This window comes from Sorex fumeus, unplaced genomic scaffold (assembly GCF_029834395.1).
Source record: "Sorex fumeus unplaced genomic scaffold, SorFum_2.1 ptg000098l, whole genome shotgun sequence".
NCBI classification, from domain to species: domain Eukaryota; kingdom Metazoa; phylum Chordata; class Mammalia; order Eulipotyphla; family Soricidae; genus Sorex; species Sorex fumeus.
Window position 1 is genome coordinate 42,782,812 of NW_026606155.1, and position 27,389 is coordinate 42,810,200.

The 27,389-nt window shown below is 42.6% G+C and overlaps 1 protein-coding gene and 1 pseudogene across 6 annotated transcripts in view; one reads left to right on the top strand and one right to left on the bottom strand.

Annotated features, from left to right (window-relative positions):
- Positions 1-4,658: 4,658 nt before the first annotated feature.
- LOC130041619 (40S ribosomal protein S20-like) lies at positions 4,659-19,906 on the bottom strand (annotated as a pseudogene).
- A 1,094-nt stretch (positions 19,907-21,000) lies between these two features.
- The window catches only part of FERMT2 (FERM domain containing kindlin 2), an 86,392-nt gene continuing 80,003 nt past the window's right edge, over positions 21,001-27,389 (top strand). For all 6 annotated transcript variants that reach the window (XM_056133473.1, XM_056133475.1, XM_056133477.1 and 3 more), the window contains exons 1-2: positions 21,001-21,284; positions 21,618-21,783. In XM_056133473.1, the coding sequence (XP_055989448.1) occupies positions 21,627-21,783 (157 nt within the window). In that variant the 5' untranslated portion in view covers positions 21,001-21,284; positions 21,618-21,626. The remainder of the gene's footprint in view (positions 21,285-21,617; positions 21,784-27,389) is intronic.

Sequence of the window (27,389 nt, forward strand, 5' to 3'; positions counted from 1 at the left end):
TATCATGCTAAGTTAAATGAGTCAGAAGGAGAGGGACATACAAGGAATGATAGCACTCATTTGTGGATATAAAAAAAGCATAATATGAGACTAATACTCAAGGACAGTCTAAACAAGGATCAGGAAGATTGGTCCACTGTTGGAAGCCTGCCTCAAGTGCTCGGGGAGAGGGCAGTTGGGATAGAGAAGGGACTACTATAGCAATGATGGTTGAAGTGATTGCTCTGATGGGAGATGCATGCTGAAAGTGTGTAAAGGACCAAACATAATGACCTTCCCGTACCTGTATTACAAACCATAATGTCCAAAAGTAGAGAGAGAAAGAAGAGTATTGCCTGTCATAGAGGCAGGCTGGGGATGGCGGGTGTTGACAGGGATACTGGGGACAGAGGTGGTAGAAAATGTACACTGGTTGGAGGGATGGCTGTTGGAACATTGTTTGACCAAAACTTGATTGTGAACAGCTTTGTAACTATGTATCTCATGGTGATTCAATAAAAAATAAATAAATAAAAATGGTGTGTGAGGGAAACTAGGAACACTGGTGAAAGGAAATTGACAATGGAGGTTAAATTGACATGGTAATAGTCTATGGTTAAAACTCAACTATGAATGACTTTGTAAATTATGGTGCCTTAATAAAATTTTTTTAAATAAAGATAGAAAAGAAAAAGATATTTCCACTAAAAATGTTTCAACAGTAACACAGACTCAACATGTCAAAATTAAACTAGTTGTCTTGCTCTTGAAGACTGGGCTTATTTTACTGGATCTGTGAGTGGTGACTCCCACTCATTGAGTTAAGCAAGCCCAAAGCTAAGAAGTAATTTGGACACTTTCACCTCTCTCAGAGCCCACAGCCAATCTATCACCATGTTCTGACAAGTCTTCCTCTTAAATGCCATTCACATCTGCCCTCCTCTCTTCTTCTGCCTTCATTCTAACCATGCAGAGATCATAAATGCACTGGCTCTGACTTCTGCGGGTCTCCCCTTATCCATTTTGGTTTCCTACAATCTGTTTTCTCCAGATCAGCCAAAAAAGATCATTTAAGATGCAAATTTTTGGGTTGGAGTGATAGTACAGTGGATAAGGCATTTGCCTTGAACATGCCTAACCCCGGTTTGATCCCTATTGGATAACATCAGGTTGTCTTTGCTCCTCTTGGAGGGAGCTTAATAAGGTTTATTGAGCTACTCCCACAACAGTGCCCTTGAGGAGGCTCACCCAATTCTATCAAGCACTGATAATCTATACTGCTTTTCTTTTTCCTTTATGTCATTTGCATGGTTTACTTAGCAATGTCCTTCTTGTATAGACACAGGAAGAGAGTTGATGTTACGCTTTGAAATATGGGAGTTAACTGACTCCAGATAATAGTTACTCCTGGGCATCCATTCATATTTACTTGACTTAAGCCTCAGTTTTCCTTATTTCCTACCACTCCAAAAGCAGGGTGCCAACAAAGGGATTGGATGGACCCAGGGCAAACAGTAAGCTATCCTGGCATCAGAAAGGGACAAGCTAAGTGCCATAAGAAGTATAATAAGTTAATAGCACAGTCATGGGACAAATTCTGTCATGACCCAAAAAGAAGCAGCTGAATAAGGACCCAGCTGGGGTTTGGAAAGAGTAACTAGGCCTGAGGACTGTAGTCTGAGATATATAGCGAGATGTCCCCTGGAAGAGCCAACATTTAAGCTTAATATATCTCTTACTGTGTTCATACAAAATGGCTAGAAATATTATAAGAAGTAAATTTACTATGATTGCCTAAATGAATTATTAGCTGAGGAAAGGAGAAAGCAGTATACCCTAGATGGAATCCCACTCTTGAGTGGATCTCCTAGTAATCTAGAGTGCTGAACCCTCAGATGAGATCTTGTCCTTGAGTTAATCTCCTAGAACTTCCCCTGACGGAATGGCTTTACCTCTGTTTGTTGTTATTATAATGTTCAACCCCACCTATGTGTACCCCTACCCTTCCTGATTTCTATATAACTATGCTATAAAATGATAGTGGGGACTATGAGAAAGAGAAGGATTAGATGAGAACCAGAATGACGGCTGAGGACTGGACCATGACTAGAAAAGGACATTTTTTTTTCATTTATTTTTTTAAATGGATCCCCGTGAGGTACAGTTACAGACTTATGAACTTTTGTGGTTATGTTTTAGTCATACAATGATCAAATACCCATCCATTCACCAGTGCCAATGATCCCAGTGTGCCTCCCACCACACCCACCCCATCCCTTCCACCCTGCCCCACTCTGTGGCAGGGCATTCTCTTTTTCTCTCTCCTTTTGGGTGTTGTGGTTTGAAATAGAGGTATTAAGTGGCCATTATGTTTGGTCTATAGTCTATTTTCAGCATGCATCGCCCATCCCGAGTCCTCCAAGCACCCTTTACTTTATGGTCCTTTCTCTATCTGAGCTGCCTTTTACCCCAGCATATGAAGTTGGATTCCACGCTATGAGGAGACTAGGAGGATGGAACTATGATGACTGGGACTACAACCAAAACTATGACTACGATTGTGCTGTAAGGGGAGAGATCAGACTACGCTGGAGAGGAGAGAGAAATAAACTAACTACCAACGAGCCTGGGGCCCAGGCCCTGTTACTCCGTTCCCCTGGTCCTTCGTCAGTCTGTCACATGGGCTGGCTAGAGAAATGGTTCTCAGCCACCGAATGCTGGAGTCTCGAGTGCCCAAGCTTTTTTTTTTTAAAAAAAAAAAACTCACATATCCCTAATACCACACATGGCCCCCGAGCCTGCTGAGTGATCTCTGAATGCAGAGCAAGGTGTTAGCCCCAAGCATGGACAGATGTGGCACCCAAACTAGAATAAAGAAATAGATGGAAAATTTGGGGTGCTGAGAGAGAACAACAGATAAAGCACTTTTCTTACATGTGGTTCACCCTGTCACTTCATGTGGTCTTCTGAGCACAGAACCAAGAATAGCCCCTGAGCACTATTGGTGTTTCCCCATTCCCATCAAAAATTTTACAAATAAAAGTAAAATGCAAGTTTCTCCCTAGCATCTCTGCTGTTCTTAGCAATCAGCCTTGCCTCACATCATACTGTCTCTGTCCTCCTCATTCTATCCATCTACCTCCCCAGCCTCTCTGTCAAGTTTTCCTATCTGCCTGTTTCCCTGTCATGGGGTTTCTGTTTTTCACCCTGGAAGCTTTACTCAATGGAGCTTATTACAATTCACAGTTCTTTATGAATTCTTCTTCAGTGTTAGCACAAAAGTATTTGTTAAGTCCTATTGTGATTTGAAGGGGGAATTCCTAAGTTAGATTCCCCACACACTCTTGCCTGAGTTTACTCAAATATCTGTCCTGTCCTGTCCTGTTCTCCCGTTGTTCATAGATTTGCTCTAGTGGGCTCAGTAACACTGTGAAACTTATTACTGTGTTTGGCATATCGAATACGTCATGGGTAGCTTGCCAGACTTTGCGGTGTGGGCGAAATACTCTCGGTAGCTTGCTGGGCTCTCCAAGAGGGGCAAAGGAATCAAACTCGGGTCAACCATGTTGCCTGTGTGGAAGGTAAATGCCCTACCCGCTGTGCTATCACTCCAGCCTGCTCAAATATCAGCATTCTAAATAAAATAAAATATCAGCACTATGGGATCTGAGAGGTAGTACAGCAAGTAGGTACTTTCTTTGCAAGCAGTTGACCCAGGTTCAATGCCTAGCACCACAAATGATCCCCTGAGCCCACCGGGAGTGATCGCTGAGCACAGAACCAGGAGTAAGCCCTGAGCGCAGCTGGGAAAGGGCCCCAAAACATAAATGAATAAATAAATAAATAAATAAAACATCAACAGAACTATTAGCAAAAGTAAATGAGACTTAGATGTACAGTATCATCAGTATCCACAACATTGAACTACAAATCATGCACCCTAACTCACCTCATCACTGCTACACTAGAAAACTCCACAACCAAGCCCCTCACAGAACTCACCTCCTGAAGGAAGAATATGTGTTGTGAGAGGAGAGGAGAAAGGGATCAAGCTGTGAGATTTTCACCACATAGTTTTCGTTTGCTTTGGGGAGGGGCATTTTCATTTGTACTCAGGGTTCACTCTTGGCAGTGCCCAGAGAACCACCTGGTGGTACCAGAGATGGAAGCAGGGCACAGCCCTGTGAAAGGCAAATGACTTCATTCCTGTACTATCTCTCTGGCCTGCTGCCACTATTCTTCATAGCCTTTCTCATAATCACCAGTCAGGTAACCTATCTGACCTCTGAAAGGAATTAGGTATATGGTAAGAGGCCAACTGTGTTGGAAAGATATTTCTCATACAAAGCATAGGAGTGGATAAAAAGTGAGCTTTGTGTGTGTGTGTGGGGGGGGGGGATGTTGAGCAATAGCACAGCGGTTTGCCTTGCGCTCAGCCAGCTACTCCACCCCTCCCTCTGAGAGTACCTGCAAGCTACCCAGAGTATCTCGCCTGCAGGGCAAAGCCTGGCAAGCTACTCCTGAGGTATTCAATATGCCAAACACAGTAACAACAAGTCTCAAAATGGAGATGTTACTGGGCCCACTGGAGCAAATCGATGAACAAGAAAAGGACAGTGGACAGACAGGATAGTGGGTTGAAAAAATGTTTTTTTTTTTTTTTATTGAGAGAAGCAACTCTAAGCATCAGCGATGGTGACCTCCACCTCCACACCCGGCTGGATGCTGATGGACGTGATCTGCTTCATGATCTCCCACGGGCTGTGCAGGTTGATGAGGCACTTGTGGACGAGCACCTGGAAGTGGTCCCACGTGTTGGAGGCTTCGCTGCTGGGCGTCTTCCCGGTGGTGATGCGCTGCGTCTTGATGGGCCCTTCACCTTCAGGTTCTTCTCCTTGGCGCCACGGATGAAGTCAGTGCAAACCTTCTCCAGCCACTTCATATTGTGTCTGGTGAGGGTGATGCGGCTGCAGTGAATGGCCACCTTGGGCTCCACCAGCATCTTGCCTGTGTCCTTGAGGGCCGTGGCTGCACTGTGGCCTCCTCACAGACTTGTCCCTCAGTGAGAGAGAATAGCGGTGAATCAGGAGTGGCACCTGCCGCCCGCCTTGTCTTCCGCCAAAAAGGCAAAAATGGTCTATTTTTAACAAGCTATAAGCAGTTGTATATAGGGATAATTGAATAAATGAACATTGACCAGTCATTCATCAAATGCTGAGCATTGCACTAAATATTACAGATTCAAAGATAAATAAGAAATCAGAACATTTACCAAACATATGTAATACAGGTAGTTTTTTATTTTGTTTTGCTTTGAGGCCACACTGGCTCTACACTCAAAAATCACTCTTGGCAGTGCTCTAGAGTTCATATGAATCAAACCTGGGTTGGCCATGTTTAAGGCAAGAACTCTACTTGCCGTCCTATTTCTCTGGTCCCAATACACCTAGCTGTTTTGTAAGTGCTTCATATTCATTTATTTACTATATTGAACCCATTAATTTATTGTCCTATTTAATTTGACTATTAATTTGGACTGGAGCGATAGCACAGTGGGTAGGGCATTTGCCTTGCAGGCAGCGACCTGGGTTTGATTCCTCTGCCCCTCTTGGAGAGCCCGGCAAGTTGCCCAGAGTATCTCGCCCACACAGCAAAGTCTGGCAAGCTCCCCGTCGTGTATTCAATATGCCAAAAACAGTAACAAGTCTCACAATGGAGATGTTACTGGTGCCCACTCCAGCAAATTGATGAACAATGGAAGGACAGTGCAGTGCTATTAATATAATTTATCTCTATGTAATTTAATAAAATCTATATGATATTTGCTATAGAGGCCTGTTTTATATTATGTAGTAATATAGGGTCTTTATAATTTTTTAGCACTTGCAATACATTCAGAGTTTTACTCCCATAGCATCTCTGTGAGGTGTAAGCTGTGAGTCCTGACCTTCACATTTCTGTCCCCCAAGACTGACGTGATGGAGAGTGTATAAGGAGATTGTGTATACTCACCTCAGTCATTTCTCTTTCTTTTTTTGCCTCTGTCTGCCCACAAAGAAGATGAATTATTTGCTCTGCTTGTGTAGCACACGCAGCAGGGTAAATCTACAATTTTATGAACTCCATTCTCTTTTTTTTTCAGTCAAAAGCATCCCAGCAGGCCAATAGAAAATTTAAGTTCTCATATTGAGTAAAACTCTCATTGAGCATTGACTAAACATGATTCTGCAAGATTCAGCCATTTATTTAAAAAAAATAACTTTGTGTTCTGAATTATTTACACTTTTGGTAAACAACATTATAACTGGTTTTGATTGCTCTACTTTATTTACTTTTATTTTAAGAACTGAGATTTATAGTAGTGCTAATAAGAGGATTCCATGCATCTAACATTCCTGTGCCATAGCCTCCACCAGAGTAGTTGCTCCCCTCTACCACTGTTTCAGGGTCCCTTCCCATTGCTCCCTCCATCAGTGGTTTTGGTCATTTACAAAAAATTAAAGTGAATGTTCTGAAGGATATAAGAAAAATGTCAAAGATGGACACATCAGTAGATTGTTGTGCTGAAAGTTTAAATTAATTCAGGCAGATAGCACTGTCCTGTATAGCACTGTATAGTAGTGTCCTCCCATTGTTCATTGATTTGTTCAAGCAGGCACCAGTAATGTCTCACAACAAATTGTGAGACTTGTTATTGTTTTTGGCATATCAAATACGTCACTGGTAGCTTGCAAGGCTTTGCCATGTGGGTGAGATACTCTCGGTAGCTTGCCGGGATCTCCGAGAGGGGTGGAGGAATCGAACCTGGGTTGGCCACATGCAAGGCAAATGCCCTACCTGCTGTGCTATCGCTCCAGCTCAAATCAGGCAGATAGATGATATAATTAAGAAATTATTTGGCTGCTTTCTTTTTTAGCTAAATGAAGTTTTTCAATCAGTATGATGGTTCCTATATATGCAAAGAGTAATAAATTTAAACAGATAAGTTTTTTTAAAGAAATTTTAACTTTTAGAAGCCATAGAAAACCTCAATCAATACAACAAAGAATTAGCAACCATAACCATTTTGTCTTATTTTTTCCAATCTATATGGGGAAAAAAGGAGATTGTCCAGGCCCTAATAGAAATTAGAATACTATCCAAGTGCTCACAGAGAAAAATAAAAAGTTCCCTAAGCATCTTCTGTTTTTTACAAAGATGTTTCTTGCATGTATGAATATACATGTAATATAGTCTCCATTTTGTTTTTATTTTCACAAATGAAAGATCATGACATACAACATTCTTTATCTTGCTTTATACAATTAATATTTCTCAGAAACTGGTGGAATAGGCTTTGTTTTGCTTTGATTTTGGATAACACCCAGTAATACTCCAGGGTTACTCCTGAATCTGCACTTAGGGATTACTCCTGGTGTTGCTCAGTGGACCATTTCCCTGGACCATATGGGATGCCAGGGATTGAAGTTGGCTTGGCCACATGGAAGGAAATTGCCTTACCCACTGTACTATTGCTCCAGCCCTGAAATAGGTAAGTTTTAAGTCTAACTAGAGAAAGTACTTCTTAGTTGTCATGATGATAAAGTTCCAGAATGAATCACTCAAACTGGGAGTATCAGTTTCAGCTCTTAAGACAGTTGGTTAACTAATGCATAGACTGAAATGGAGATTAGTGTGCAAGTATTTTATTGTGGAGTGTTCTTGGGATATATACCTAGGAAGAGAGTGGATGGTAAGGGTGCAGAATGGCATAGGAAATTGATAAGTTGCAGAGTAAGCTCAAAGGCTTCACTTACCCTTAGAGGAACTGAAGTTAGAATGTCCCCGAGTCAGGAAAGAGTCGAGGCCTTTGCCCTCATACAACAATCAGTCAATTGCATGCAGACAGCCCTGGCCAGTGAGCCTGGGACCCTGCAGTGTCTCTTCATCTAAGACATTTACAGAGAAGGCTAACAGCTAAGGGTTATCTGTCAGTGGCATTTCAAAACCACTGGAGGAATGAGTTCATCCTGAAAGAGGATCAGAGCAAAGTATCTTAAATTCTACCATTAAAGTCTTTGTGAACTATAAGTTTTAGTACTTAAAAGTGCAGATTTATAATACAAAGAGTTTATTTACAAGTGGTTTAGAAAGATGTATTTGTAAGTGTGAGAAAGGAAAAGAGATAAAGCAAATTTACAAAATGCTAAACAATTATAGCTCTGAGCAAAGAATATATGATGTCTATAGTAGAGTTCTTATAATTTTTCTAAGTCACTATCTGATGACACAAATTTTTTTAAAAGGAGGTACAGGAATGATAGCACAGTAGGTCAGTCGTTTTTGCCTTGCACATGACAAACCCAGGTTCACTACTCAGCACAACTTACAGTTCCCCATTTTCCACCCATTGTAATCCCTGAGAGCAGAGCCAGGAGGAGTCCTGAGCAGGGCTGAATGTAACCCAAACTTCTGCAAAAAAATTGAAAATAAAATTCTTTGTTATTTAAAAAAGCATAAGTACAAAATAAGAATAAAAGAAATGCATTAGTTAAGAAAAGGATTGAAATAGATTTTTTATAAAATCAACAAAAACAAATGCTTAGGGGTATTCATGTCTCTGAAGAGACTATAGAAATAGATTGTCTACTGGGAAACTGTTGGTGAACTAATACCATATTTAAAATATTAACTTTTCACAGAGAGGAAGGACTTTATCTCCAAGAGAACAAGATGGCATTTTAAAATTTGGGTTGATTACTGGAAACACTGCCTGGCTTAGAGATAAATATTAAATTATAAAATGGTCTCCTCGGGGAAATGGTGAAAGGCATCCTCCAAAATATTAAAAATTAAATCAGATAAAGCATTAGACAGGCTGATTGTAGGAAATGGTCCTGTTCTGTTTTATTTGGAAGGTGGTGGGAAGGGAGACTGGAAGGTTTATCGGGGCTTGTCTATTATTTATTCTACAGATCCTGCCAAGAAGCAAAGCCCACATGCTCCATTTTAGGCTTATCTTCAGAGCAATTGCTGCTTGAACTCAAGTTCTAAAGTGCCTAAACAAACTAGTGGTTGTTTATCTTGGGGCGGGGGGATGTTTGCTTTGATATTGAGGCTACACTGACTGTGCACCTTAACTCCTGTACTATCTCTCCAGTCCCCAGAAACAAGTGTTTTATTAGGGGTTAGAGGCAGGATTTGGGGGATCTACTCTGACACTTAAATCAGAGTCCCTGGAACCCTCAAAACCTGTACTGCCAAGATGCCTTCATTTTCTGTTTTCTCAACCACATGAAGAGACATGCATGTGGCCTTAAGAAACACATCAAGATTATTTTGTTTTGTTTTGTTCTGCAGCCACACTTGGTGATGCTCAAGGCTTATCCCTGTCTCTATGCTAGGAATTACTCCTGGTGAGGCTCAGTGCTTAGGAGAACATATGCAGTGCTAGGGATCAAACCAGGGTGGGCTGCTGGCAAGGCAAAGACCTTAACCCCTGTACTATCTCTCCAACCCCCCAAACACATCAATATTTATCTGTGATGGTAATATTATGGTTCCAGAGTTTCTTCTAAAGCTTAAATTTCTTAGAGGCATGTATCTGAAGCACGACTCTGGAGTGATCTGATAGAATACATTTCATTATTTTATTACACTCTTTTTTGTTGAGCATTTTACTTCTGCCAAACAAGGGCTAGATGCCTGGCAGTGGAGCAAGGATATGGCTATAAAGAAGGCAGAGGATGGTAGAGTGTCACAGGGACAGGCATTAACATTGACTATAATCTGAACAGTGCCATGGGGCTGTGCATCACAATGGAATTGGATGTTCCCTCCTTTCACGGAGTAATATTCTAATAATGAAAGAGAAGGGAAAACTGGGTGAATAGATACATTGAAAACTTAACGAGGGACTTTAGGGGCTGGAGAGCATGCAAAGGATTCTGGAGGACTTGATTCTATCTCAAGCAATGTATGGTCCATTGAGCACCACCTGGAAGCCACCTCCCAGGGCCAAATATAAAATAACCCCTGAGCATCATTAATAATGGCTTCAAAACCAGCAATAAATAATAATAGTAACAACAATAAATGAAAATAATATAATATAAAAATTTTGATAAACAAGGTAGAAGGGGGAAAATCCAGTGAGAAATAGGAAGCATCTAAGGTAGAGGTGCTTGAGATGATGGAAGAGCCAAAAGTCTGTTATAAATTGCATAGCCAGAGAAAGTGAAAATGGGATCAGGGAAGAGCAAGGGACCAGTCTGAGAGCAGAGGAGTGGCAGGGGCTGAAACAGAAGACTAGGGAGATCTATAAGACTTGATAGAGCGAGCAGAAGGTCAGCGACGTAAACAGAGCCAATATCCTGTGCAGCCCCTTAAGCTACAGTGGGATGTTTGGATCTAAGCATGCAGATGTTCCTTAGAGAAGAGTTATGATTTACATATGTAAAGAATCATTCAAGTTACTATCTGAAAAATGGACTTGAGAGGGGGAAAGCAGAAAGGCTACTTAAAAGCTAATGAATGAACAAACCAAATCCCTAACTCCTAAAAAAAAAAAAAGCAAACAAACAAACAAAAAAAACCCTCAGGGGTGGGGATCTGAAAATAGTAAAATAGTTTATTTTCTAACTGTGAGGCCACCAGAGCCGAAACAGTGATACTGTGGATCAAACTCAGGATGTTAAGGCATCTAGAATTGGGCAGCAATAATGGAGAGCTTAGACTTGTGGATTTATTTTAATTGATTTGAGAGGGGTGTATACCCACTGGTGTTTAGGGCTTGATCCTGGCTCTACACTCAGGAGTTATTTCTGGAGGAGTTCAGGGGACCCTATGAGATACCAGGAATTGAATCCCAGTTGGCTGCATGCAAGACAAGAGTCCTATTTGCTATACTATCACGCTGGTCCCTTGGAATCAGTTTTAAAAAGAGATTTGCTGTTAAATTACTCACTAGACGGAGGTGGTGGTGAAAGAATATGGGAAATCAAGGCTGATTTCTACCTTTCAAATTGAGTAAATGGGCAGATGAATGGTGGTAATTTAATGAGATGGAAACTATAGGAGTAGGAACAGAAATGGAAGAGACATCAGCAGCTCAGTGCATATGTTAGTTTGAAATGCTTATTATAACATGAATCTACAAGTCTGGGGCTCCAGAGACAGAGTTGTACTAGAGGTTTGGGCATCATTAAAGTTAGACTTTAAGCCTCAGTGTAAGAGGTCAGCTAGAGACAGAATGGGTATAGACTAGAAAAGAGGTTACAGGGTGAGTGCCAAACATTCCAGGCTCAATTTAAAGATCTGAAAGTGATTCCAACAAGAGAAACAGAAAAAAAAAGAGAGAGAGAAATCACAATTTACAGACTCCAAAAAGAGTGGGTACTTAGAAAGATTGAAGACTAGCATCTAATGTTGCCGAGAGACAGAGTAAGAAGAGGATGGAAATGGTACCCTTTGCTATGCAACATGAAAAGCATTGCTAATCAGTGGAATAGAAGAAACAGAGACCCATATGGTGTGTGTCTGTGTGTGTATGTGTGTGTGTGGTGAATTTAAAACTCATATACAGTTGAGGCGAAAGATTTATACGATCTGAAGAGAAACCAGAGCTGGAGCGATAGCACAGCGGGTGGGGCGTTCGCCTTACAAGTGGCCAACATGGCCGACCCGAGTTCGATTCCTCCGCCCCTCTCGGAGAGCCCGGCAAGCTACCGAGAGTATTCGATATGCCAGACACAGTAACAACAAAGTCTCCAATGGAGACGTTACTGGGCCCGCTCGAGCAAATCAACGATCAACGGGAGGGCCTTTACCTTTTTTACCTTATACAGTTGAGGAAGGAGAGATCTTGCACATGGAATCGCATCTGTGTTTGAGGGAAATAACAGTAAAATGGGTTGTGAAGGGCTGGAGCAATAGCACAGCGGGTAGGGCATTTGCCTTGCACGCAGCCAACCTGAGTTCGATTCCCAGCAACCCGTATGATCCCCTGAGCACCGCCAGGAGTAATTCCTGAGTACAAAGCCAGGAATAACCCCTATGCATTGCCGGGTGTGACCCAAAAAGAAAAAAAAATGGGTTGTGAAACACACATGTGATCAAGAAGGACATTTTTTTTTCTTTAAAGAGGAGATGATGGAATTTGTCTGAATAGTGATGGCAATGATCTGGTAGTGAGAGATTTTTGCTTACCTCACAGAACTAAGTCCTAAAGAGAGAGGGAAGCCTGGGAGATAGTATAGGGGGTAAGGTGCTTGCCTTGCATATGGTTGACCTCAGTTTGATCCCCAGCACTGCCGGGAGTGACTCCTGAGCACAAAGCTACAGTCACTCCTGGTACCATAAAGGGTGGTCCAAATCCCTAACTCCTAAAAAAAGCAAGCAAGCAAACAAACAAATAAAAGCCTGAGGGATGGGAATGCCAAAAATAGTAAAATAGTTTATTTTCTAACTGTTGAGGCCACCAGAGCCAAAACAGTGATATTGTGGATCAAACCCAGGATGTTAAGCATAAAAGACAGGTGCTCTGCCACGTGCGCCCCTCATCTGGCCAAAAGGGTTATCTTTCAATAGGAACAGAAATGCATTAACAAAATTCATAAGGATCTCATTGACGTTCAGAAAAAATTTGCAGTGACACCTCCCAGGCACCAGATGGTGATGTTCAGCTGTGGTCAATTTTCTCTCACCTGAGAGCACCTTTCTTAGGAGCCAGTGGGGGTAGGGTAGGGGAGTGCTTTTGTTCTCCCAAGTTGGACTGAGTTGGCCCAGGGCAATTGAAATTGTAGGTGACTTTCTGGCTTGGCTTTTTAAGTGGAACTGCATCTCCTGGTGAGGAAAGAATAGAGGACTTGTGCATTTGAAGGCAGCATACAGTATGATACAAAGCACACAGGGATCACTTCTCAGAATGAGGGGTAAAAGTCATCGAAATACTTATTCCCAAAAACAAGAAAGAAACCAGCCAGACAATAAAGAACACTGAAAATCAGAGAGGAATCCTGTGTGTTCATTAACCAGGAAACACTGACCGAGTCCGAATTCCTGCTTTGCTGTAGGAGCTGACAGGGTGAAGGCAGCTGCAGGAATTGGCCTCTTGGCCTGTAACCTCTCATGACTTGTAAGTGGTGGCTGGAGTGTTCCCAGGCCATCTGACCCTCAGCAGCAGCCTGGGGCCAAGCAAATGGCATCTACGCCATCTCCACTGCTTCTCCTACTGGGCTCTGAATCTGCACTAGTTGTACTGAAATAATCTCTTCATCACATCCTTCCTTCCTTACATCCCGGCCCCAATCTGACCTCCTGGGAGGGCGTCTATCTGAGCAGCACAATAACCCAGCCAGCTCCACCCTCTCCTTGGCTGATATCACGTGTTTAACTATGTTCACGCACCACTTTACAGTATCTCCCATGCGCCTTCCCACTTTTAAAAATCTTGCCTTTCAACAATACAATTCTACCCTTGCAAATTCATGTCTGATTTTGTTTGTTTATTTGCTTGGTTTTTGCTTTGGCAAGGGTGTTTCCTATTTCCTCCTGAACCTTTTAAAATTATCCCAGCTGAATAATACTAAAGGGATCTTTATTTTATTTTATTTTTTTTCTTTTTGGGTCACACCCGGCGATGCACAGGGGTTACTCCTGGCTCAAGGACTCAGGAATTACTCTTGGCAGTGCTTGGGGGGCCATATGGGATGCTGCAAATCGAACCTGGGTCGGCCACATGCAAGACGAACGCCCTACCTGCTGTGCTATCACTCCAGGCCCCTTGATTTTATTTTTAAGCAACTATCTTCTCCTTATATAGTTCATAGATTTTATATATACTGAGTTCTCCTCTATTTTAAAAAAGCATCATTGCTTCAGCTGCAGCTCCATTTTGACCATTCTACTTTTTGTTTTCCTCTTGCTGATAATTTTCCCTTTTTCTTCTTTAAACACTTTGAAATTAGGCTGAGAGATAGTATAGTGGGTAAGGCACTTGTCTTGCCCACAGTCAACCTGTGTTAAAACCCCAGCACTCCGTATGTTCTCCTGAGCCCTGCCAGGAGTGCTCCCTGAGTGTAGAGCCAGGAGTATGCCCTGAGCACTGCCGGGTGTGCCCCCTCCCCCCCTTTTCCCCCTCAAATAAATAAACTATTCGGAGTTTGTCTTTGGAAAATTCTTACTGTATCTTCTGCAAGGTGAAACAGATCTTTGCCAGTCCTCGTGTTCTTGAGTCATTATTCTCCTGAACTTTCTTAAATCACTTAATATACTGATCACTCTTCCCTTTTGGAAACGCTCTCTTTCTTTCTCTTTTTCTTTGTCCTTTGGCTTGCCCCACACTGGTCTAACCTGATTTCTTTTGCACCTGTGACCCTTTCTTCTCTATTGCCTCACATGACTCTTCTTCCTGCTTCTGTCTTTGGAGAGCAGAAAGATCAGTCTCATCTGGGAACCCAAGCCATCCATAAAAGGCTCCTTCCTGATTTCTCTTTGTGATCTGATCCTCCTTCAAAATTTTCCGGTTTATTTTTCTAATATACTGTAAGTGTTTCTACTAAGTCATATAGCTTTAATCCCAAATTTAATGTTTATTTTTTAAATATCTCATCTTGGGGGACCGGAGAAATAGTACATTCATTAGGGTGTTTGCCTTACACATGGTTGACCTAGGTTTGATCCCCAACACCACAAATGGTCTCCCGAGCTCCTCTAGGAGTGATTCCTGAGCACAGAGGTAGGAGGTGTGATCCCCACCCCACAAAGAAAACCAAAATAAAATAAAATGGGCCAGAGAGTTAACTCAAAGGACTGGAGGACATGCTTTCCATCTGGAAACAAGGGTTTGATCCCTAGCATTGGATAATCCCCTAAGCATCACCAATCAGGAATAGTAGTCCCCAGGCACAAACAGGTGTAGCCCAAAAGAAAAACCAAAAAATGTAAAAGTCCCATCTTTCCATTGTTCTCTAAAATTAGTTCCTCCCAACTACTGTTTTCCAGTGCTGTAGTTTCATTGTTTTACAAATTGCCCAAGTGTAACATTTTGAAGTATTTATGCTCTTCCTTTTCCAGATGTAGGTTTTTTATTTTTTTATTTTATTTTATTTTTATATATATTTGCTTTCTGGGTCACACCTGTCTGATGCACAGGGTCTACTCCTGGCTTTGCACTCAGGAATCACGACTGGTGGTGCTTGGGGGACCACATGGGATGCTGGGAATCGGACCCGGGTCTGCCCCGTGCAAGGCAAACGCCCTACCCACTGTGCGCCAGATGTAGGTTTTAATCCCAGTTCTCCTATATACTGTATCTCCTATATACTGGCTTAGAACACATTAAATAACCAATCTGAACAGCAGTCAACTCATTAAAGCAATAAGAATAATAGTAAGGGCTGTTAAGATAAATAGTTAAAATGCCACTTTGAAGATAAAAAGTGTTCTAACACTAAGGGGCTGAAGTGATTATACAGTGGGTAGGGCACTTGCCTTGCCCCAGCATCCCATATGATCCCCCAAATCCCTTCAGGACTGATCCCTGAACACAGAGCTAGGAGTTAGCCCTGACCACAGCCAGGATGGCTGAAAAACAAACAAAAATTTGTTCTAACACTTTAGTTAACAATTCTTCTGAATTCTTCACAACAGCATTCCAATGATGATGATGATGATGATGATGATGATGATGATAATGATGATGATGATGATTGGTTTTTTGGGGCCACACCTGGTGATGTTCAGGGCTTACTCCTGGATCTATGCTCAGGGATCACACCTGGTGGTACTCAATACATCATATGAAGTGCCAAGGATCAAATCAGTACCAGCCATGTGCAAGGCAAACTCCCTACCCACTATCTCTTGGCCAAACAACCCTCTTACCTATTACTTACCTTATCAATCATAGGTTCATTTTCCTCATATCTGAATTATGAATAGATTCCAAATCAATTTCCTGTATTCTAGGTCCTATTTCTTTCAATTCATCATTGTAGATTTTTGCCCAATTAATATTTTTTGAGCATTGTTTTTTATGATGTCACTCCTAAGCTTCAAATTTTTTCGGTGGGGTGGGGTGGGGAGGTGCACATCTGGATGTGCTCAGGGATTATACTCTTTGCTCTGTACACACTTAGTTTTGAACTGTGATAACTCTGTGTCTTCCGCATACAAATACCTTAAAAGAGATGTTATTTGCAACTATGTTCTCCTCTGTTTAACAGTTTGATGCTGGCTTTGAAATATGATTAATTTTAATAAAATTCAGTTTGTATTTTGTCACTTTTGCTTTGCCTTTTTATTGTTTTAGTTTGAGGGCTACATCTGGCTGTGTTCAGGGCTTACTCCTGGCTCTGTGTTCCAGGATCATTTCTGGCTGTGCTCAGGAGACAAATGTGGCACAAGGGACCAAACACAAGTAGGCTGTAGGTGAGACAAGTGTAATGCTATCACTCTGGTCCCTGCTTTGCTGTTTTAGCTAAGAAGACACTATTGCCTAATCTAAGGTCCAAATATTTTCTTAGAAGAATTTTATACTTTTAGATTTTACATTTAGGTTTGTGAGCCACTTTGAATTACTTTTTACCTGTGGCAAAAGATAAGGTGTTAATTTCATTCTTTTTGCATGTGGATTTTGTTTTCTGATTTTTAAATTTTAAGTCGTCTGCATAAGATAAACATTCCTTTACAGCTTGCAAACATGTGGTTCTATCTTCATATCTGTTTCAGTATCATGCACCATGCTAAGCACTCAAATAGTTACCTTTTTTATATAAGTATGTGTAAATATTTTATTTTTTATCAGAAGCCAGGCATTTCACAAGACTACCTGATGTTCAAACTCATAAGTCAAAGGAATTTTGAAAATATGCCACCTGCTATGATTTCCTGCAAAAACTTTCTATAATTTAGAGCAGCAAATACAAGTGTTGTGTATCTTTATCCTTGAATCATCCTTATCTTAGGGACCTGTAAATAGCCTCTGCCTTAAAAATCTTTCTTCTTGGTTTACCCGTCCTTTTCTTGCTTTTCATAATCAATGCCCACTTCTATATATAAAGTTACCATTGCAACTTCCCTTCTCATTTCTAGTTCATTCCCCAGGCTCCTTGATTTCTACCTCTTTTGTAAGCTTTACATTATGTTCCCAAACAAGCAGAGAATCCGGCTCACCTGGTATTTGGCAGGAATAATTCACTGCATTTCATCTTGTTAGACTCATCTTATTTTTAAATCTCTCCCTCCCAACCAACTTCACGCCCACGTGTAAACTTTTTATTATTATTTTTGCTTATTCCCTATCTCTTTCTATCAAACTCTGAGTTATATTTTGTGTTAATCTTTAAGAAACATAAAGCACTATTTAAGTAGACTCAGAGAAAACGCTGAAATCAACCTGGGGCTTACCAAGCCAGCAGGCTGCATTTGAGGGCAGATCTGTGAGGTATCATTTGGTCTAAATCGAAGCCCAGTGCTTGGTACCTTATTTGGATATTGCTGCTTTCAGTGCTTGAGCTGTTCTTCCAAACAGAGGAGCTCTCTGCTACTTTTCAATATGATGTAAGTATCACAAAGATTGCATTGTCTTAGAGGTTTTCTTGGGGAGGGGGGTTCTAGATAAGATTTCACATTTGAATATGCTGAACAACATTAAGCAGGATGTTAATATTAAGAAATGTACTTGAAGGTATCAGTTGAATAAGTAGAAAAAGAATTTCACTTTCAGAGATTTGAGTGTCACCTCTTTAATTTTCAAAACCAGTGAAAGCTTGAAATACTCAAATAGAAGGTCTGTCAGAAGTCATCCTACTCTTATCTGTTCCTCTGATGCTACCTAAGGGAGGGTCTCTGCCTTCCTGTTTTTTACTGTCCAAAAACAAGCTGCCAGTCTTCTAAAGCTGGTCAGATGCCTCCAAAAGCTGAAAATCACGTTATAGCAATGTTAAGAAATGGAGCTATGGGGCTGGAGTTTTAGTACAGTGGGTAGGGGATTTGCTTTGCACGAGGTAGACCCGGGTTCGATTCCCAGAATCTCATATGGTCCTCCGAGCACCGCCAGGAGTAATTCCTGAGTGCAAAGCCAGGAGTAACCTCTGTGCATCGCTGGGTGTGACCCAAAAAGAAAAACAAAAAAAAGAAATGGGGCTATTCTTTACAGTAGTAAAAATTCTTTGTCATCTTTAAATGTAGGGAACCTTCACACAAGTGGGCTATTATTATAGGCACTATGGTGAGAAATTGTTCAGAAAATAATTCACTGGAAATTGAGCAAAGAGAAAGAATGAAACTAAGTATTGAAAGGGCACCTGAGACATGACAGTTGGCAAATTTATCTGGATGGAAGGGAATATTCAGAGAGTACATGATATTTCTGGTTCTATAACGGTATATTTAAGAAGCTATGGTTATTTGGAGCTCTACTAGAACACTTTCGTAGGTCTTTCAATGTACAATTCTTAGCTTTGTTCCTTGTGTCATTTATGTTATAGTTTATTTTAGGGTGTTTAGTGGAGCACTTTTGTAGATCCTTGAGTGTGCAATTCTTAGCTTCATTCTTTGCTTCATGTTATAGTTTATTTTGGGGTGCCAGGACTTGAACCCAGGGCCTCAGTATACAAGGCATCTGCTCTTCCACTGAGCAACATTCTCCACCTGGTTTCACTTAGAATCTTGCTTCTTTCACCTTCTGCCTCCTGTTTCTGGTTTAGTACCATTCGCAATGAAGTCTATCTCAGAAATCATACAGTTTTCCTGACATTTGTATTGATATGGTACAAACCAATTTCTCATTTTTTTCAGTGCCAAACTACGTAAATTTGTGAACAACGCAAAGAATTCAAAGTCCCTGCTCTAAAAGAACTCACATTTTAGTTGAGGGCATTAAAGCAAGCGTGCGTGTGCACACACACCCCTGAAAATCTGCCAGGAGTCCAGTAGCTGTTATATCAGTTGTATATATCAGTGTGAATGTAAAGGCACATAAGAGAAAGTGAGGTGTTGGATACTATTCAAAGTAGTTCTAGAAAAGCCCTGAACACAAAGCTTTGGAACTCATAGAAAAGGAAAAAGAAACACAATTGCTATGATGTTAATATAGACAACTTAACATTTTGGCTAATTTCCTTCCACTTTTTTCCTCTGAATATTTAAAACCAGTAAGTTTGTGTCTTCATAATTCTATCTACAATGTTTTATTTACATTGTTGGTGGTGGGGGTACCAAGGAAGGTTTGGGTCACATTCACTGGTGCTTACGGTTTTCTCCTAGTCGTGATCCTGGATAGAACTGGGGTTGCTTGCATGCAAGGCAAGTGCCTTACTCCTTATACTATTTCTCCAGCAGTATTTTAATGTTAGTAAGCAATGTCTTATTTTATTTAAAATGTGGGGTTTTTTGTGTGTATTTTTAACAGCACTGCACTCACACATGCCTTCTTTGACTTTGCTTCAGTAACTAGAACTTCCAGGAGTAGAAATAATGGGAGGGTGGAGAGACCAGAGACAGAGGCATCAATTTCTCCATGATGACTAGCTGAAAAGACTGTCCTGGTGGCTTTCCCTATTTTTTTAGAGCCAAACCTCTGGCTTCTGGCTAAATTTCTCTGCTTTCCTTTCATTCCTTCAGGGGACCCACCCCTTTCATGAGGCCTCTAACCCTGTTTCCCAATTGTATTGTGGAACAAAGGCTTTATTTGCCCTGTGGGTTTCTCTTCCAAGCAATTGCGGCAGTTCAAGCAGTTTGTGCTTTTAAATGGGTCTTTTATGGGTCTTGGGCTTCCATACTCTTTGAGCCGTACATTTATTTAGCAGCCCTTATTAGCTTGCTATTTGTGAAAGGAGCCGCGTTCACGGAGTTGCAGAGTGGGCGCTGAAGTAAAAGGGGAAGGAGGAGATGGGGACTGTTCTCCATCACTAGGTCGTTCGCTGCGGGTACCGTTCTTTAGCATTTCCTCGTACCTGCGGGCATCATTCCAGAGCTATTAACATTCCTTCAAGGTGTGGTTAGGGTGCGGTGGAGGCTGTAGATCCATGCAAATGCCTCAGCATCCAGTGAGTTCTACGCTGCACCACCGAAAATCCGACACACACGTCTGAAGAGCCGGAGAGGCCGGAGAGAGTTCGAATCAAACTCATCGCGCGAATTTTTCTTTTCTTTTCGAGACAGAAGAGCATCGCAGGGCGCACTGGCCTCTCGCCGGAGCTCCCGAATGGGTTAAGAGCGGCGGGCAAACTTCTGGGAGTCCGGTAGGAGTCGCCGACCGCGCCGGACATTGCTGGCAAAGCAAGTTTTGTGGTTCGCCTCCCTCGGCGTGTTCTCATTCTTGGGTGGGATGTTCGTGAAGACTGGGCACAGAGGGTTCCCTCCCTCCACCCCCCCCCTCAGTGTTCCAGTCCCCAATTCCGCTCTCCAGCTTCCGGAGTGCGGCACCTCTCACCGCCCCGGGAATTTTGGACCCGCTCCCGAATTGGGGAAGGGGCGGACGGCGTGGGGTGAGGGGACACACGCACGCGCGCGCGCGCGCGCACACACGCATACACATACACACGCGCGCACACACGACTTTGTTCCCTGCAAACAACATTGCCCCGGGAATTTCCTGTGGCCCGTTTCTCATGAACAGCCACCCCCTCCTCCTCCTCCTCCTCCGGGGCTGGAAGCCCTGGCGCCCACCGCCGGGGACCCGCGCGGGAGGCCAGCGGCCGGCCGCTCCCCCGACAGCGCCCCGGCGGGGAGGCCGCCAGCCCGCGCTCCCCTCGCTCCCCCTCCTCAGGTCCCGCCGCCGAGAGCCCGGATGTTGGATGCAATCCCGACGCCGGGTCCTTCATTTCCATAAAAGGGCAGCGGTTCGGCGGGACCGAGATTGCCGCCGCCGCGGGCGTCCCCCGCCGGGCCCGCACGGCTCCCACCCTGCACGCGCGCGCGCTGCCCGCTCCCCATCCCTCGCCCCCGCCAGGCCCGGACACGCGCGCCGCCCCCCTGCCCCGAGCGCGGCCCCGACGGGGACGGGGACGGGGGGGAGGGGAAGGAGGGGAGGGGACGGGCCGGGCCGACCCGCTGCGGGCCGCTCCGAGGGGCGGAGGAGGAGGGAGCAGGCGCGCCCTGGCGGAGCCGCACTCGGACTCTGGGGGCGGGGAGAGAGGGGTGGAGCGCCGGGAGAAAGGCGAGGGGCCGTGACGACCGGACTCCATTAGCCGCTCGGGCCGGGAGGCAGCTGGTCGTGGGCTGAGGAGGGAGACGACGACGCGGACGCCCCCTTGCCCCGCCGCCGCCGCCCCGCGCCTGTTGCCCAGCCAACTCCGGGGCGGGAGCGCGAGGAGCGCGCGGTGAGGGGCCCGGGGTCCGGGGGGTGGGGTGGGGGTTCCGGGACCAGGCAGCGGGGGAGGAATGCGCCACCCCCCGCCGGCGGCGGCTCCCCGGCCGGCAGGTGAAGCCCGTGGCGGTCCGCTAGGCGGGCGCAGTGCGCGGGGCGAAGCGGAGGGGGCCTGCGCGCCTGCCGGGAAGGGGCGCGGGGGGCCCGGATCCCGCGCGCACCCCCGCCGGGCTGCCCCCCGCGTCCCACCCCGCGCGCGGCCGCGCCGCCTCGCCGAAGTGCGGTGGGATCTGCCGGCCTCTGGGGGAGTGACGCTTGACGAGGGCCATTTCCTCCGTGCTCGCAGGAAGGAGCCATGGCTCTGGACGGGATAAGGATGCCAGATGGCTGCTACGCGGACGGGACGTGGGAACTGAGCGTTCATGTGACGGACCTGAACCGCGATGTCACCTTAAGGGTGACCGGGGAGGTGCACATCGGAGGGGTGATGTTGAAGTTGGTGGAGAAACTCGGTGAGTAGCATCCCCCGCCAGACTGAGGGGCTGGAGGGAGTGGAGGGAAGGGCGGGGGGAGGGGTAGATTTTTTGGAAGTCCTGGTTGGCATCCGCAAATTCTCTCTGACTTTACACAGACGTGGTCAGTGTGTCTGCACATAAACCCGTTCCTCTTAGCATCTTGCTTTCTCTTATTCACTTTGGAATTTTCATAATGTCCCGTAATGATTTCCAAGCTCCGAAATCTAATCTTAATTGAGCAATTATCCGGAAAATCCTCACATATGTTTTTTTTTCCCTTACCTTTAGCGATATTTAAAAAAAAAAACAGGGAAAAGTTGAGCAAATGACAATTGTTCAGCGAGGCGATTACAGAGCTTGTGATTTCAACAATTACTTATTCTCAGTGTAATGTTTGGTGTAGAGGGTGATAGGAAATCTATTTAAGAATAAGCTTCTGGAAGATATGCGTCTTCTGGCGCCAATTGGAGGGTTCTATAACTGTTACTAGTACGTGATGGAGGGTATTAAAATGTTCCAGTCATTCTGCCTTACGAGGGGTGGGGCAGTGTTTAACTATCTTTAGTGCATGCTTTAGGTAAGCTATTTCAGTCATTCCTGTTTATATTAGTAACAAGGTGATGAACAAAATTTGCGTTAAAAAGCTCATATCGTCAAACTTAATCTTAGATGAACAGTATTTGGGCACCAGAAGACGGTGCATTGATTTAAAACGGACTCAGTTTTAAGTGAATGGGGCATCAAACAATATGAAGGGCGAGAGCACGTTTTGTGATGAATGAATCCGTAATTATCTACAATGATCAATAAAGTGTTTCAGTCCGTGATTTTATTCAGAGGACCGTTTACTAGAGCTTCAGTATGCCGTGCCTTTTTTTTTTTCCCAAGTGTTCTTTGGTTTGGGGGTGGGGGAGAGTAGAGAAGCAGCTGTTTATTAGAAAATAGATTTGTTACCAGGGAATTGTTGTAGTCCTACTGTATCAACTTACTGAAATAGTGACCTATGCAATTTGCAGAGAGTAAGTGGTAAGTTTACTTTGTATCCCTGAGGGGAGTTTAATTATTGAAAGGCCAGAAGAAGCTCCTTACAAGGTAGCCTCCTCCTCAATACTGTGTTTGATTCTCTGAGACGGTCCAGGGGAGTAGAATTTTGAAAATAAAGTTTGGCTGTATTAAGGATCAATTTTTTAAAAAAAAAATCTGATTTGAGTACATCGGTCACTTTGGAAAATATTGCTGAGTTTTTTTTTTTTTGTCCAGCATTACTGTGATTAGTTCAGAAACTGTTGTCAAAAGGAAGATCATATGGCTAAGGAATTTTTTTTATAATATGATAAATGAACCTTATTGATTCAGTGGTCTCAATAGGAGGTTTTTTCTTGCTGTTAGGAGCTGTTGAAGGAGACAGACAATTTGTATTTCTGAAAAGCTTTATTTAATGAATAAATAATGATATCTATATTTATATCACATTGGTTAGAACTGTTTATTACAGAATCATAGGTGTAAGTTGAAATGAAAATAAACTATTTGTAGATACAATCGATACTAATATTAAGTCACTATATTCTTTCAGTCTTTCATATCTTTCAATGTTGGTTATTTTTAAATGTTTCATGTAGTGAGAAGCTGTATAGTATGTCATCTTAATTGATCCTTTAAATTTTTGAATTATACACGGAAAGTACCCTTTAAATTTTTGAATTATACACGGAAAGTACTTTTTCAGCATAATAATGACTTATTTTCTAAAGGAAGAGTCGAAACAATTATTTGCTTAATTTTATGATACGTTAAATGGCTAAGTATTTCATTACTTGGAAAGTAATTGAAGGAGAAATTATGAGGCAGTATTTACAATTTAGAAACTATGCTAGCCAAATTAGAACTTTTAACATTTCTCAGCCTTTCCTCAGATTGGGATGAAGCCCTGAGTTGTGTCACTTGAGGTATCAAAGGGCCAACTAGATGGCTGCTTGTCAGCAGTAACTCAAGTAGGCGGAGGTAGCTTTTCGAGTCTCCATAGTTAAGAGATGGTTAAAATGATGATGAGGGACCGATAAGATGGCACAGGGCCTCATACCTCAAGAGGTTACAGAGTCCCTTTTTTGGAAAAGTTAGCTACAGTTATTTCAGAACAGAAGGTGCTGCAGCATTTACCTTGGTCTTCAAAGTTCAGTGTATGTCTAATAAAAACACATATTTTCATAGAATGTCAAACATTTATTTAAGGCTGTGTTTCCCTAAAATCAGTGTTAGCAGTTATTTCCCTGGGATTGATAGTTTTCTTTGTTGATTCCTGCTTTCAAACATTGTATTAAAATTTGTGTGTGCCCATGTGAAATTTTTCTGGGAAGAGCTTTCTGAACTTTAATTTTCTCAGAGGTCTTTGATCAAAAAGATGTTAGGATGGAATTCTTTGGCTCAATCCTGGATGGTGAACCTTGTTATGATGGCACAGTATTCGTCTTAGACTTGGGAGTTTTAAACATTAATTTAAAACAATTAATTTTCCTTAGTATGTGTTAAGTTTCCTTAGTATGTGTTAGCAACATCTTGTATTTTAGAATTTTATAGGACTAGAGCAATAGTATAGCCGAGTAGGCACTGGCCTTGCATGCCACAGACCCCGGTTCCATTTCTGGCATCCCATATGTTCCCCAAGCACCACTGGGGTGATCCCTGAGTACAGAGCCAGGAGTAAGTCATGAACTCCCGAGAGTGTGGCCCCCTCCCCTAAAAAGAGACTTTTACAAAGAAATTTGTTACTTAAGGTTACTAAGCAATGATCTTTTTTTTTTAAATTTTTTTTTTGCTTTTTGGGTCACACCCGGCAATGCACAGGGGTTACTCCTGACTCTGCACTCAGAAATTACTCCTGGCAGTGCTCAGGGGACCATATGGGATGCTGGGAATTGAACCCAGGTCTGCCGCGTGCAAGGCAAATGCCCTACCTGCTGTGCTATCACTTCAGCCTCAGCAATGATCTTTAATTTAAAGATTTAAAAGTTTTCATTTAAATCTAGTATAAATGATATTTATCATTCTGCAACAATCTTTTAAAACAGTCTGTGGCATGAAAGATTAGGCTTTAAAGTGTTATATTCTTATATCATTGAAACTTTTTTTTTTTTGTTTTTTGGGTCACTCCTGGTGATACTCAGGGGTTACTCCTGGCTTTGCACTCAGGAATTACTCCTGGCGGTGCTCAGAGGACCATATGGGATGCTGGGAATCGAACCCGGGTTGGCCACATGCAAGGCAAATGCCCTACCCGCTGTGCTATCACTCCAGCCCCTATCATTGAAACTTTTTGCTCCTATGATTTAGTCAAAGCTGATACTAGGCAGATAGTCTCAGTATTTATAGTGTGGTATTTTTTTGGTTCCAGAGAAGAGTTGAAACATCAGTAGAATTATAAAATAAGATATACATTTAAAAGATAATTAAAAAAATTAGCAAAATTGGGAATTCCAATTTTGTAGAATTCCCTGATATTCTTGTGGAGATCATCAGGAAGTATTAAAACTTCCACTGAAAACTATTCAGAGGTAAGGTAGCTTTGTGGATACAGAATACCAAAGAGTAGCTTTATTTTATTGTTTTACTGTGTTGTAAAAAAAAATCTCTAAAAATTTTTGTGTACAATTGGAGATTCTGTTTTATGTTGTTTGGAGAATAAGAGATAGGCACATTGGGAGACTCAGAAATAACTAAAGACAAAATATGTGAAGTTGAGTTTAAAGAAAGGTTGAGCAGTTTGAGTGTTGATTTAAAATATGTTGTGATCAAGAACATGAGAATTGGTAGTAAGTAGGAAAAACACTACCTGTGGGAGTTGGGAGATAGGTGGGGGGGGTCAAGGACTGTGGGCGGGGGGCAAGGATCAAACCTGAGGAGGAGGAGGTGGTGCTGAAAAGTGGTCAAGTATTAGTATGAAATGCTATTGGCAGCAGTACTGTAAAGGACAATGCCGGAAACATATGTTTTTAATTAAAAAGTGTACCTTGAAGAGGCCGACTGGTAGGTGGGAAGCAAAGAGGATGAAGGCGGTGGGGTGTGGGGATGGGGGTGAGAATTGATGGAGGGGAAGTGGACCCTAGTGAAGGGATTGGTATTGCAACAATGTACTCTTGAAACATAATCATGAATAACTGTAATTTCAGTTGACTAAAAAAAAAAATGACAGGCACCATGATTTGGATAGAAACCAAAAAATAAATGTTAGAAAAGTAAAAAAAAATGTATTGTGATCTTGTCATTATAATGAAAGAGTACATTTATTGGTATTAGGTGATTTGTTTTATTTTTGGTTTTGGAGCCAAACCTGGTGGTTCTCTGGGGTTACTCCTGGCTCTGCCATCAAGAGTGACTCCTTGCATTGCTCAGGGGACCATATGGGATGCCAGGAATCCAACCTGGGTTGCCCACGTACAAGGCAAGTGCCTTAGCTTCTGTACTATCTCTCTGGACCACATTTATTTTTATTAGAATTGAATAATAGAATTAAACTAGTTTGTGAAATTACTGTACATGACAACAAAAAAGGAAATAAGGTTGTATATTTTACATTAGTTGTATTCTACAGATGTGCAGAGTACCTAATTTCCCCTTCAGAAGCTCTAAAAGTGCCTTTAGTTGAGAAACAGATAAAGCTCTCTTACATTTGGCACTTTGTTATACAGAACTGCCTTAAATACTGAGATCAAAGCTTGGCAAGATATAGGCATTGAGAGAGGCCTGTGTAACAAGAGAGTTGCCTTCTTAGTTCTGTTGGTCTCCAAAGGGGGCATGCTTATTTAGTGGAATAGTGTCTATACTGTTGGAGCCTGAATTGGAAAGCTTAGGGTTGAATTCTTGGGAAAAAAAAGTCTACATGATGCAGCCTTACTTCATTCATAGTAAAATATATTGGTTAGAAGAAACTTAAAAATCTGTTGGAATGGGAGGAAGGGAAATAGATCAGAGGACTGCTTGAAATGCTCTTTTGTATGCAAGAAACCAGGGTTTAAGCCATGGTACTGTATGATATCCTGAGCACTGGTGGGCATGACCCATCCCCCCAAAAATCTTTGGAGTGGGATGGGATAAACAGTAGTGAAAATAGAAAATGAATTGAATGTTAAATACATAGTGTCTGATAGCGGGTATGCCTAGTGTTTAGAAAACTCTTGATCTGTGGGAACTGGATGTCGAATTTTGTCTGTTGCATTGCAAATTTTAATACAAGAAAAGTGAAAAGGACATGATATAAATTTTACTAAAAATATCATAGTGTTTTGTAAAGTATGTGTTGCTCCTAAAGTATATTTTTAGATGTATTCCTTTATTTTGGGCTGGAACGATAGCACAGTGGGTAGGGCGTTTGCCTTGCACGCGGCCAATCCGAGTTTGATTCCTCCTCCCCTCTTGGACAGCCTGGCAAGCTATCGAGAGTATCCCGCCCGCACAGCAAAGCCTGGCAAGCTCCCCTTGGCGTATTCAATAAGCCAAAAACAGTAACAATAAGTCTCACAATTTGTTGTGAGATGTTACTGGTGTCCGCTTAAGCAGATTGATGAACAACAGGAGGACAGTGCTACAGAGCTATTCCTTTATTTTGT